This window comes from Mytilus edulis, chromosome 10, assembly GCF_963676685.1.
Source record: "Mytilus edulis chromosome 10, xbMytEdul2.2, whole genome shotgun sequence".
Taxonomy (NCBI): domain Eukaryota; kingdom Metazoa; phylum Mollusca; class Bivalvia; order Mytilida; family Mytilidae; genus Mytilus; species Mytilus edulis.
In genome coordinates, this window is record NC_092353.1 from 81,355,247 (window position 1) to 81,369,581 (window position 14,335).

A 14,335-nucleotide genomic window follows, 5' to 3' on the forward strand; every position below is an offset into this window, starting at 1 on the left:
ACTGCATTGTTAACTAATGTCATTCATCCACAAAATTGTCTTTGTATATATATAGTTAGGCAGCAACCATTTGATTTTCATGGGGGGGGCTATGGTTTTTTTTTCTGTGCAAACTTTTTTTTTCGCCTGCGGCGAAAAACAATCTATTTTTTTCGCGACAAGTCGAAAACAATTTTTTTCTTTCAATTTTAGCATTACATATAGTGGCAGCTGAGGGTGAAACAAACAATTTTTTTTCTCAGAATCAAAAACAAATTATTTTTTTCTCCAAAAACTGGAAACAAACTTTTTTTTCCAAAAAAAACCATAGCCCCCCCCCCCAGAAAATCAAATGGTTGCTGCCTTACTGGATTTTAAAAATCTTTAAAAATAGTGGGTTTCTCGTTATACTTTCCACCAATGCTTACAAGTATGTTGAGAACAATATAATATACAATTTATGTTATATTCCCAGTTATCCGTAATACACGATTTTGATTTATAAAGTTAAAACAAATCGTTCAAGAAGTCATTGTATACGGTAACACAAGCTACTCCCCTTCAAATTAATGTCAACAGTTCCCTGTCATGTAGTCCGAGATAACTCTGACGTCCAACGGTTGTTTTGCCAGACAAGCTGGGACCGTGGGACGTCAGAGATCGTCAGTCCCATGTCCCACGGCCCTAGTCTGTTTCCCGGCCGTTATTGAAATTCTTGAGTTTGGGATGTTTCCACGAAATGATCAAGAGATTACTGAGGGCCCTCATGGGGTTTTTGATTATGTGATTACTTGGCCGTTTTTTTAATGATTATTTGATTATTAAGCCAAATATTTCATGATTATTTGATTACCTAGGACTGTATTTTTAGTTTATGATTATTTGATTACTAAAAATAAGCAAATATTTAATGATTATGTGATTATATTGGCAAAAAAATGGTGATTATGTGATTACTAGGACCCCCCATGAGGGGCCTCATTACTTCAGTCTGACGTTTAACGCCATTTCAACTGGTACCGTATGTGGACGTCGTCAAACCGGGAACCGAAACGTTCAAGTTCAAGGCCATCATTAGCTCATACCGACCGTTAATATTTGTATATTCCGAAGGCATACTGAATGTTTTACGGAGGGGACCAACCTACACGGCCCCAGCTTGTCTGACAAAACAGCCGTTGGACGTCACAGTAATCTCGTACTACCTGTCATGCAGAGCTTCCTTGAAAAGTTTTAAGATAAATTGTTCATCTGATTTACTTCAAACATATAATAGTAATTCCGGCTTTAAAATCGAATAAGACCCCAAATTGTCAGAGGTAAAAAGACCCTGTTCGAACAAGTATCAGTGGTTATATGTTAGTTTTCTTGCCTCATATGTGATGTCTTGGGCTTGATATCCTGGTCTGTTGTTTTTTTTCTATCAGAATATTTCGTCAATGTGTGTGGCTTTATGTTCCTATTACCCATTTGGGCCTCTTTTATAATGTAGGGTATATCTAAATCTTCATTCAGCTGTGAGTAACTTAACGTGCATTCAATATTTGCCGCTGCGTGTTTAGCATCTACCAATCTAATCATTTAAACAATGAAATTCAAAAGGGAAAATAAGCTTTGTTAAAAAAACTAACATCATGATTTGTTATTGCTACAAATCATTTCTTCTCCCAATGTTTTCCGGATACAATAAATTAATTATCAGTATGGACTATTGTTTGTTATTTGTATGCTTCATTGTTGTTGGTTTTTTTGTTTTTTTGGACATATTGAATATAAATATATTTGTATTCATATCTGATTTAAGTGACTGTATTTTTGTACATATTTTATATCTTCATGCATCAATACACATTTGTTTTGTTTTTTTAACATATTGAATATAAATGTACCGGTATGTGATATAAGCGACTGTATTTTTGTAAATAATTTTATATCTTCATGCATCAATACAATATAAAATTGAAAATGGGAATGGGGAATGTGTCAAAGAGACAACAACCCGACCAAAGAGCAGACAACAATACATATATATAATGAAATATACAATAGTTAAACTTGAAAGAATGTAATTTTATGAATTATACAAGATACTATTTTGAACGAATTAGAACAAAATAAAATGTATATTCCTTAGTACTTAATGTTTTTTTGCCTTTCTAAAATGGTATGTATAGGCTCAGTATTAACAGCTTCAAATACATATGAAAATACAAATTATCTTTAAGATAAATAAAGGCAACAGTAGTATACCGCTGTCCAAACTCATAAATCCATGGACAAAAAACAAAATCGGGGTAACAAACTAAAACTGAGGGAAACGCATTAAATATAAGAGGAGAACAACGACACAACACTATCATGTAACACACACAGAAACGGACCAAGCATCAGACAAAATCCCACGAGAATAACAAATATAACATCAAAACCAAATACATTAATTTGGGATAGACAAGTACGTAACACGTCTTATCGCAATGTAAATTTGCACTCAAAAATAAGAGAAAACAAACGACGCAACGTTAAAATGTAACACACACAGAAATGAACTATAATATAACAATGACCATATTCCTGACTTGGCACAGGACATTTGTAAAGGAAAAAATGTTGGGTTGAACCTGGTTTTGTGGCATGCCAAACCTCCCTCTTTTATAGCCATGTGAAATATAACATTAAAATGACAATTCAACACCACAGGACTACCATATAAGTAAATTGGAGAACACAATTGACAAAGAAACACACGAACAACAGCCAACAAAAGGTAACAAGTTCAAAATTTTAATACGCCAGAAGTGCATTGTGTCCACACAAGATCTACTAGTGACGCCCAGATACAAATGTTTGAAAGCCGAAACAAGCTCAAAGTCGAACAGCATCGAGGACCAAAAGATCAAAAAAGTTGTGCCAAAAACGGCCAGGGTTTTCTGTTAGTTACCAGAACATCCCTATTATTTGGAATAATGTATACTTTGCAAACAGTAAATTTATAAAATTACTATACAAAAGATGTACATGATAAAACTGAAGTATTAACTAATTACAGGAAACAACTGAAATACATTACATAACCAGACATTTGCAACACAAAATGTAGCGACACATCCGAATAAGTTTAAACCTCAACGCCAAGTGATGTCATATTTGAAATTGTAAAAAATGACAAAAATTTTTTTTTAAAAATGACGTCATTTGAATTTGTAAAACAGATTATCAAAAAATGAAAAATGGCGTCACATTTGAATGAATAAGATAGAATTAGGATTGATTTAAGGTTATATTTGAACTAAATACTGATATTGCATTTAATAACAATTCACATTTAAATACTTATTAATAGCAAACTAAGGTAGCAATTAACTATATTATAAAGCTATGTCCGGTTTGTTTTGAATCTAACTTCAAACGTAAAATATCGTACTGATTACGTTTCAAACAAAATCAAATCTAATAAATGAATGCGGTGATTAATTTTCTTTGCCATAACACATAAATATAATAGAAAAGACGTCAACACATTTGACAAAATCCGATGAGAATTACAAATATAACATTAAACATTTAAACTAAATACATGAATATGGGATAGACAAGTACCGTAACACGTCTTAAAGTAATGCGAATTCACACTCAGCAAAACAGTCACAATCGGGAATAAGTCACGTTTGGTAATTAAAATATTAGACGACATAATGACAAACCACAATCTACCATGTGGTAAAAATGTCCTTAGCTAGTTTGGTCAAAGACACATCGTATGGATCCACCAATTCGTGATGGTGTCCATAAAATTTACGGAGTGTCAATTTTAATCTGTCCTCCTAATAACTTTGTTGGAGCAGTTTCTGAAAGAAATTAACATTATTTACCTCATTAGGTCGTCTTGGTTTAGCGCTATAAAACCAGGTTCAATCCACCTTTTTCGACATTTGAAAATGCCTGAACCAAGTCAAGAATATGACAGTTGTTGTCCATTCGTTTGGTGTGTTTTGTTATTTGATTTTGCCATGTGATTAGGGACTTTCCGATTGAATTTTCGTCGGAGTTCAGTATTTTTGTGATTTTACTTTTTTGAAAAGGCTTTTCCTAACCTCTCATTGAATTTGTTATTCAATTACGTAAGTACACCACATGTTCTGTAGGGTTGATTTTTAATTGATTGATTCATCCTTTCGTTGTATTTTTATTATTGTTGTTGTTGCTCAAATGAAAGGGTAACATCGTTGTTTATCCTTCTTTATGAGAATAAGATGTAGTCAGATTGCAAATTAGATAACTGTGGACCAGATACCAAATGATGTAGATGAAAGCAATTATAGATCACTATACCACGGACTTTAGCAATGAACGCAACTTATGCTCTTCAACTTTGTACTTTATTTGGCCTTTTTAACTTTTTTGGATTCGAGCGTCACTGATGAGTCTTCTGGAGACGAAACGCGCGTCTGGCGTATATACTAAATTTAGTCCTGGTATCTATGATGAGTTTATCTATACCCTACAGTGAGTTTTAATAGGCTCCGACATAACAAAATGTAACTCAACTCATACGAGAAAAAATAACCGGATTGATGATCAAATCAATAGAAGAAAAACAAAATTAATTTTATGGTATGCTATACATAAACCACTGGATTTCACAAAAGAAAACACAAAACCAAAAGTCTAGACACAGATTACAAGCAGCATTTATCATCTCTAGTTAATATATTAGTCATATTAATCTGTTTAATATACAGAAAAGGCTTCATTTGAGTTGCAAATAAATGTTCGGCTATAAGATTTTTCAAACAACCATTTTAGTAAATACAAGAATTCGTTTGATACAATTGTGTGTAAGTGCAGTGTAAAGAGTCGAAAAGTCAATATTGGCATTCGAGTTGAAAGGAACATCAAATGCACGTTATTAATCTAAAAAATTTGAAGGAAAAAAACACAATTAATTCTATCATTTGTTTGCCTATATTTGTAGGAGGAATTTTTGTGTTGGTGTTTGCTGTTTTCAGTTGTACTGCTCAATTCATGTACATGTAATCAATGCTTTCAGTTTTGATACATTATAAAATTGATGCCCGCAGATACATGTTTTACCCTTGTATAAACCAGTAAAAAACACTTGCATGTTAGCATGCAGTAGTATATAGATGACAACAGAATACCTAGATGATGTACGAATTCATTGACGCTCCCACAGACAATATATGATACTATTTACACTTAGTTAAAAACAGGTTTTACAAACCCAAGCCTTTTATTTGTATGAAATTTGTTTTTAATTGAAATTTACTAGACCCTTTTGGTATCGATTTTAAAAAGCAGAATGGAGTATATTCACATTCAAATATGCTGATTTTTACACCCCCCCCCCCCCCCCCCGGCCCCCTTTTCATCTTCCTTCTTTGTTTTAACCTGCCAATATTCAAATTCCAAGAAAACATTTTTGGTTGAGAAGAAAAATCGGATTTTTAAAGTTAAATGCTAATATATGAGATATATTGATGAGTCCTTATTATCATAATTTCTATGTGGAATTTAAGTTGTCAGAATAATACGAGGGCGAAAGATGGTCAGTATAAAAGAAATGTTCACTTATAGCCATTTGGTAGTATCGAAAGAATCACTGAAACACATCATTGACTATAGGTGAAATCAATATGCAGAAAAGAGTAATGGATGAAGATAATAATCGGGATCCTTTATTTCTGTATTATTGTTTAAATGTTTATGTAAAAAAAAAATATATATATATACAAGAACAGAAATAACATATTATTTATAAGTTGAAAAAAGAAAAGAGAGCGCCAAAGCGGGCTAAATACATAGATGAAAAAACGAATGATTATTAATAACAACGCTTAACATAGGTTCGAAAAAAGTACTTAAATTGAGCAAAGGCGGATTTATGTGAAGAAAATTTGGTCGATTATTTAGGAAATCACTGAAGCACGATCGACAAAAGTTGGTCCCCTCTTTTACATTCAGTGCCCCACACCCCCCGACAATTTCTGGATCTGCAACTATTTAACACAGGTGTTCTCTAAGTTCGAGCAATTCCTACTTTAGTTTTAGCTTTTAAGGAACAGAATCAACTACGTGGTCACAAGAATCATTTTAATTCCAATGGTTTCAATTTTGAACGGTCCTCATTTATATTTGGCAAATCACGTGATATGGTTTTTCGATTTGTATGAGAACTTCTTTTAGGTCTAGAACTTGAACGACTAAACGGATTTACAGCACTTTTAGTTAAATGACTAATTTGGGTTTCTTGTCGTCTTAGCGACGTCACCAGTTCCTCGGGGTAATCGAGATCGCCCATTTTTTTCTTTCGAACTTGAAACATATGTCCATGTTTCATGACTCTAGCGAGCTTTGGCTTTACCAGTCTTACTCTGTTCATGTCTATTTTTGGAAACATTATTCTCTGAAGTTCGTCTGCAATATATCTATTAGTTGTCTCAATGCAGGTTGAGCAGGATGCAGGTCCAAGAACTTCGCAAAAATCATTACCAATCTGGCACTTCTTTGGGTTTGAAAGTGACGGGTACGAATTAACCTTTACAATACTCGGGTCTCTTTGAAGATCAGCCATCATCAATTTAAACGGATTTGCTTCCCTTGTTTCTGGGCGTGGCATGCCATATCCCGGATGTGCCTTTGGTGCCGGGGCCTTATAAAAGTGTCTCATGATGGCATTTTCAAACTTGACATGGCTGTTGTCACGGAGATGTGCCTTGAGAATATATTCTCTTTCCACCTTTTGCTCGATGTTGTTGTTGGATGTTGCACTTTCACCAATAGCAGGCTTGTCCAAAAACTGCATATCTTTTCCAGCAATATTTTCTCCAGTAATTGAATACAGAGATCTGAAATGTCATAAATTGGAAGCATTAAAGGTGGAATAATTGAAAGCTTTATGACATAGAAATCACCTTCATATATCTTATTCTAATATGATGCTCTTCTTTCACTTTGTTATAATTTCAGTTAAACTAGAACAAACCCGTGATATCGCGGGTCCGTGACTGAATTAAAGTATATAACTATGCGCAAGCCTTATTTTAGTATTAGTATTGTCATCTGATAAAGTCATGTCGATTATCAGTGGCGGATCCAGAAATTTTCATAAGTGGGGGCCCTCTGACTGACCTAAGAGGGGGCCCACTCCAGTCACGCTTCAATGATTCCCTATATAAGCAACCAAATTTTTTCCAAAAAAGGGGGGGCGGCCCCCCTGGGCCCCCCTCTAAATCCGCCTCTGATTATAAGATATACAGTTTTCTCTGCTTTCAAATCTTTCTGTTTGAACCCGTCGAACTGGAACATATCAATTATTGGTAATATTAATTATTTGGAAAACAAAAGGTCATGGAATGGAGTATTTTTTAATCAACAACATTGTCCTATATTAGTTATAAATAAAGTTGAATTCTTTGATTCGCTGTTTTACGTCATGCCCGCTAACAAATTGAAAACTGACCTATACGCCTTATTTTTAGTCACAGATTTTTAGTAATTCGTATTGTTATCTTAGAAAGTTTTACTGATTAAAATACTACAATAGGTAACAATTTGACAATTTAGTAGTGTCAACCCTGTGATTATGACCCGTGTATATAGCATATTAATCTTGAATACACCGTTTGGTGGTGCGCCTGTCAGATGCGGAACGTACAGATAAGGTAATAGGTAACAGGTGAATATACTATTGGTATCGGTATCGGACTCGACCCGGAACTTCTTAATTATTGGCAATATTAATTACGTGGAAAACAAAAGGGCCTGGAGTGGTGTAATTTTTAATCTACACCTTTGTACTATATTAGTTATATATAAAGTTGAATTCTTTGATTCGTCGTTTTTACGTGATGACGGCTGACAAATTGTACCGCGTAGTTTTAGTATTATAGATATGATGTGCACTTGCGCAAAGACATATACCAAAATTGGAATACGAAACCATACCAATACATGCAAATGAAAAACTCAAAAACAAAACAAGCAGAGCTTTAATTGTTGTTCTTCAAATCAAACTCAGAGTTATGATTTCAGCACGACTCCAACGCTTACGTATACATTTCAATGCAAGTTAAAATTATAAAGAAACTAAGGTTTCAACTTCCTCAGGGAAAGTTGACCGAGGAACAGTCTATGCGGTATGGGCTAAGCTCATTTTTGAAGGCCGTACAGTGACCTATAGTTGTTAATTTCTGTGTCATTTGGTCTCTTATGGAGAATTGTCTCATTTGCAATCATACCGGTACGCGTACCACATATATATAACTAGTATTATATAGACTATTTCTGGTTGACCTCATATTGATTTAGTTATTTATAAGGTGTTCACACGACTGTTTCGGTTCTTAGATGTGCATTCTTTGCTTTAAAATATTTGGCTTTGAGCTTTCCTGATGAAATTTGATCCAGAAAAGCTCTTCGAATGTATAAATTATATAACGGGTTGTTTTCATTCTTTATTTCTTTCATTAAAATTCAATAGCTTTGCGTCAAGATAATGTCATTAAGTTCGGTAGGACCAATTAGAAGTACGGCTACCATATGATAGTCGTAAAAGGATTACAGCAAATCATTTAGCTGATACAAGCCGATGCGTTGGACCGTCTTAAAAATGCAGTGTGGTGAAAGATTGTTTGCTTCGTTTTGAAGGCCTCATTGTGACTTTTAGATGAAGAACAGCAATTAATGCGCTGTTCCTTTGCTTTTTTTTATGTGTTTGTACCTTTTTTTCTACTAATAAAAATCTGCTTCTGAAATTCAAAACAAGGAGAACAATTCTTTAAGCAAAACAGGGATTTCAGAAATTATTTTCTCGAAGTAATTATAATATTTGAGACTTATTTATTATACTTACTTTTTGTCTTGAACATTGCTCTTTCGTCGCCTGGTCTTTTTGATAGTTGCTGCATCGTCTTCTTTCTGTCCGTGTGCAACTTCCTGTTCCCATAAGGGTCCAGTAGAAGAATACTGACGACGGCCCAAACTCAAACTTGAACTTTCGCGAAAAATATCCCCCTTTTCTGAAAGTTGAATAAGCCCAACAGATGCTCGACGTTTCTTGTTGACATATTGCTCGAGGTCATTGAGATCGCTAGGAGCAAATATCTGACTCGTAGAGCCTCGCCTTCGCCTCAGGTAAGCCTCAACACCAGGAAGCGAGTCTACTGAATTTCTTCTATTTATCACTTGAGTCCTTGTTGAGGAAATGCTGGCAACGCTACCAACATCAGACATCTACAATAAAATCAAACTTTGAAAAAGTTATTGTTTTCCCAAACCAGATCATACTTTTCGCGGATCACAGGGAAGTCATGAAAGCGTATACCGAGTAATACGTAGAGGCTGTGTGTAATACGGGCTGTATCTTGTATGTAGATGAGAGGTGGTGTGAACATTTTGAAATTAAAAAAAAAAATCGAAAGGTTTGCTAAAAAAAATCCACCAACACAACTATACTTTATACTTGACTAAGAGTTTGATTCGTCATATTTTCTTATTGATTTGTTTTCTATGACGCATCAAAGATCTAGATAAACATGATATGACGCATCAAAGATCTAGATAAACATGATATGACGCATCAAAGATCTAGATAACATGATATGACGCATTAAAGATCTAGATAAACATGATATGACGCATTAAAGATCTAGATAGAAATATTACGGATATCGAAAAGTTGTACATTCTGTATTTATGTTTTGAAACAAAAACTTAGAATTTGATTGTCAAATATTAATTTTTAAATAGTTCTTTTAATTTTTAGGTCATAGAACAAAACATATACCGACGAACAAGTAAATGATTTAATTTGTTGACAACAAAGAATATTTATAAGTATGGTCCTATGCCTATTCTTAGCTCAGATTGGTACAGGCGGTCGAGTTTGTCCCATATACTACAAACAATAATGATTATAGTATGGGGGTATACAAGGCTACAGGACTGATCCGGCCGAGAGAGGGAAGATGATTGGGTGTCTTTATTTGTTATAGATTAACCAATCTACGCCATTTGGTATCTAGAGGATAGTTGTCCCATTGGCAATCATACCAAGCCTTTTTATTATTTTTATTTTGAAATTTCCATAATAAGTGTGTTTTAATAGAGTTTGAAATTTCAACAAAGTTTATAGATGTATTTTGAAATATAAATATTCAATTTACAAAAATAAGAATGTAACACATGATCTTTTTTACTGCCCATTTCCCCTAAAATTTTTGGTGTAACCAACCGATCCCTTTTTCAAAAGTTTTAAAATCCTGAAATCTCCGCTATGGCTGGTCCATATTTTGTGTAATATTTTATCTGTTATAAAAATTAATGTCAATAATTAAACAACAACAATTAAAATTGAAAAAATACAAATAGAGAAATGAAATAAATTACCTCTGTGTTTTTCTTTCATATCCATTTGTACCACTTAAAACATGGGAGATTAAAAACTAACGATTTTAAACGAAACCTTTTCATGATTGCTAATATTCCTCTGTATATTTCGGTAAATACAAGATTTAGATAATCCAGATTAAATACTTGTTTAATAACATAATCAGTACATTAATTTACTTGTTATGTTATAATTCATAAATTCAGACAAAAATAAATCATTTTTAAAATGAACTAAACACTTGTATATATGGGATCAGCTCGCCTAACAGTGAGCTATAATTCTATGAAAGATTTGATTTGATTGTTGGTGTTTTAACGCCACTTTAAAGTACCACATTTAGGCTGTTTCGTGACGGTCAGGTTTTATTGGTGGATGAAGCCGGAGTGTTCTATGAAAGACAAATGAGCAGTAAAGTTCAACAGTGATCAACAGTTACTGTAGTGTCTTCCTAGGTCACATCTTTCCTTCACCATAGTGAACCTCGAATGACAATATCTTAAAACAAGAATGTGTCCATAGTACACGGATGCCCCAATCGCACTATCATTTTTTATGTTCAGTGGACTGAGAAATTGGGGTAAAAACTATAATTTGGCATTAAATTAGAAAGATCATTTCATATCATAAGTTGCATGTGTACTAAGTTTCAAGTTGATTGGACTTCAACTTTATTAAAAACCATCTAGACCAAAAACTTAATGAAGCGGACAGACGGACGAACGAACGGCTTGACGGACAAACGAACGGACGCACAGACCAGAAAACATAATTCCCATAAATGGGGCATAAAAAAATCACACAATAGCCAAAATCATAGCACGAAGTATATAAGTTGACCTTATTCTAACCACTGAATCAAGTCAAAAATGGAAAGGGAATGTGTCAAAGAGACAACAAACAAACCAGAGAGAAAACAAAAACCCAAGCCCACCAATAGCTCTTCAACACGGCGAGAAAATCCCACACTCTGAAACAAATACGTGTACTAGTTCCGCACACATGGACGTCCCACTAAACTCCGGAACATATAAATTACCAAAATTTTAATAACATACATGCAAGAAAGACTTACAAAGCCAATAGGATCCTGATTTGGGACAGACGCATAAATGCGGTGGGTTTAATGCACTTCTGGCGTATCAAAATTTTCAACTTGTTGCCTTTTGTTGGCTGTTGTTTGTGTGTTTCTTTGTCAATTGTATTATCCAATTTATTTATATTGTAGTCCTGTGGTGTTGAGTTGTCATCTTAATGTTATATTTCACATGGCTACAAAAGGGGAGGTTTGGCATGCCACAAAACCAGGTTCAACCCGCCATTTTTTTCTTTAAAAATGTCCTGTACCAAGTCAGGAATATGGCCATTGTTATATTATAGTTCGTTTCTGTATGTGTTACATTTTAACGTTGCGTCGTTTGTTTTCTCTTATTTTTTTAGTGTAAATTCACATTGCGATAAGACGTGTCACGGTACTTGTCTATCCCAAATTCATGTATTTGGTTTTGATGTTATATTTGTTATTCTCGTGGGATTTTGTCTGTTGCTTGGTCCGTTTCTGTGTGTGTTACACTGTAGTGTTGTGTCGTTGTTCTCTTCTTATATTTAATGCGTTTCCCTCAGTTTTAGTTTGTTATCCCGATTTTGTTTTTTGTCCATGGATTTATGAGTTTGAACATCGGTATACTACTGTTGCCTTTATTTAAACATGTTTTGTGATATATCTACCTTCCCTATATCTCTAGCCTATGTAGAATAATGAAACACAAGCAATACGCACAGTAAAATTCAATTTAAAAGAAGTCCGAGTCCCATGTCAGAATGGGTAACAAAAGAAACTAAGCAAAATGACAATAATTATACATAAATTAACAAAGGACTACTAGCAGTTACTGACATGCCAGCTCCAGTCCTCAATTTAACTGATTGAAATCAAGGTTATGTCTCCGTCCTATGAAAATCAAACACAATCGCTCCAGTTAGGGGTTTAGTATCATACTTTCATAAAATATATGAACACAACTCGTATAGTTTTGGTCCAATAGATATATATAAATGATAGGCAGTGGTTATTTTGGCGGCAACGGCAAAAATAGTAAATTTGCTATGTACCGGCCCCTATAAAAAATATCTTAAGGGCATACGATAGTTTTGATCCCATATTTACGTTTTCCTGACAATTTGCATATAGGCTATTTTTGCCTGACTAAATCAAATAAATAATAAAAAATATACCCTTCATGTGCTACTCTTTGAGTAAAATGGGGTCCAAATTTTATATATTTGCTCAAAGTTCGGATTTTTTAACGTATTTTTCCTTTCGACAGAAACACATACCTTTTTTGTTTTAAAAGATAAACACAAGCTGTAACAGTTTTTTGTTAAATTATTTGTAAATTCTGTGTTATATAATATTTGGCGAATAGATAGTATTATATAATCAATGTTTGCAAGAAATGCACTGGATATAAATATAAGGGTATAAAAAAGTTTTGTTTTGTTTTTACAACGGCAGTTAAATTGTTGGTAAAAAAATTGAGCGCATCATATTGACCTTGGGCCTGGTTTTCGAAAGTATCTTATGACTAAGACATTTTGTTTATATAAATTAGACCGTTGGTTTTCCCGTTTGAATGGTTTTACACTAGTAATTTTGGGGCCCTTTATAGCTTGTTGTTCGGTGTGAGCCAAGGCTCCGTGTTGAAGGCCGTACTTTAACCTATAATTACACCTTATGTAAGAATCCTGGGTTTTGATTGGTTGATAGCCAGTGTATTTTTCACCAATTTACTGATATCAAATGAATATCGTTCATTTTTAACGTTGCCGCGGTATATGCAAAAAGGATATGCCTTTTTTACCCTCTCTGTCGTGGTATTTGCCAAAAAATACTCTATCCGACTGGACGCTTGTAACGTCACGATCATCAATGCGTTTTAGACATTCGGTGTAATTAAACAGATATAGCATGTTCTTGAGGGGTATTTGCGAAAAATACCAGTCTTGAGAATGAATTTCCCTCGCCTTACGGCTCGCGAAATTTAACATTCTCTCGACTGGTATTTTTGGCAAATACCCCTCAAGAACATGATATATCTGTTCATAATGGTTTACTTTTTAAATTGTTATTTGTATGGAGAGTTGTCTCATTGGCACTCACACCACATCTTCCTATATCTATCTTATGATGGTCTTAGGACATGTCATAGTCGTAAGATATGTTTTCGAAAGTGTCCCAAGTTACGATTTGTCATAACTTTTGTCGTAAACTTAAGACCTCTAGCGACATGACTTATGATGGTCTTATGATTGTAACTTAAATTTTAATTACTTTTCATGTATACTTTCATGTTAATTGCAATAAAAATATTTGTTATGTTTCTCAGTTAGCTAAATAGTGAAGATTTTACTTTTCTCAACTACGTGAATTAAAATTTGATTCTCCTGCGATATATAATTTGGAATTCTTTTCTAAATCATGTTTTTTTTTATAATAAATATACATATTATTTCGTTCGTAGTAAAGTTCACGTATATGCACGGACATTTCGTTAAGCGGGTACTCGATGTACCGAATCTAAAAAGTATTCACAGTTAAATAACAATGCATATATGATAATACACGAAAGCGAAGTTCAATATTTATTATATATTACAAACTAAATTTAAACAAATTATCAACTCATATTACATGCATCGTATTTCAATTCCTTTTTGTTTAATTTCATGTTCATTATAATGAAATAAATAAAATATTCGTAAATATTAAGAATGGTACTAATTAATATGTTCATACTTTTCATTTTCATTTTATATTTATCAATTTTTAATAATTTATTTAAGATAATATAAATTATGTTCACTAATTATGACAGTCATAAGAGCATCATAGCTATGATTCTCTTAAGACAGCTTTGATTTACATCCTATGACATATCATATGAT

At 33.6% G+C, this 14,335-nt stretch overlaps 1 protein-coding gene across 1 annotated transcript; it reads right to left on the minus strand.

Annotated features, from left to right (window-relative positions):
• Positions 1–5,664: 5,664 nt before the first annotated feature.
• LOC139492557 (uncharacterized) lies at positions 5,665–10,574 on the minus strand. The gene is made up of 3 exons (XM_071280710.1): positions 10,390–10,574; positions 8,855–9,234; positions 5,665–6,848 (listed from the first exon to the last, which is right to left on the minus strand). The coding sequence occupies exons 2-3, from the start codon at positions 9,232–9,234 to the stop codon at positions 6,089–6,091; spliced, it is 1,140 nt and encodes a 379-aa protein (XP_071136811.1). The 5' UTR covers positions 10,390–10,574; the 3' UTR covers positions 5,665–6,088.
• Positions 10,575–14,335: the final 3,761 nt, after the last annotated feature.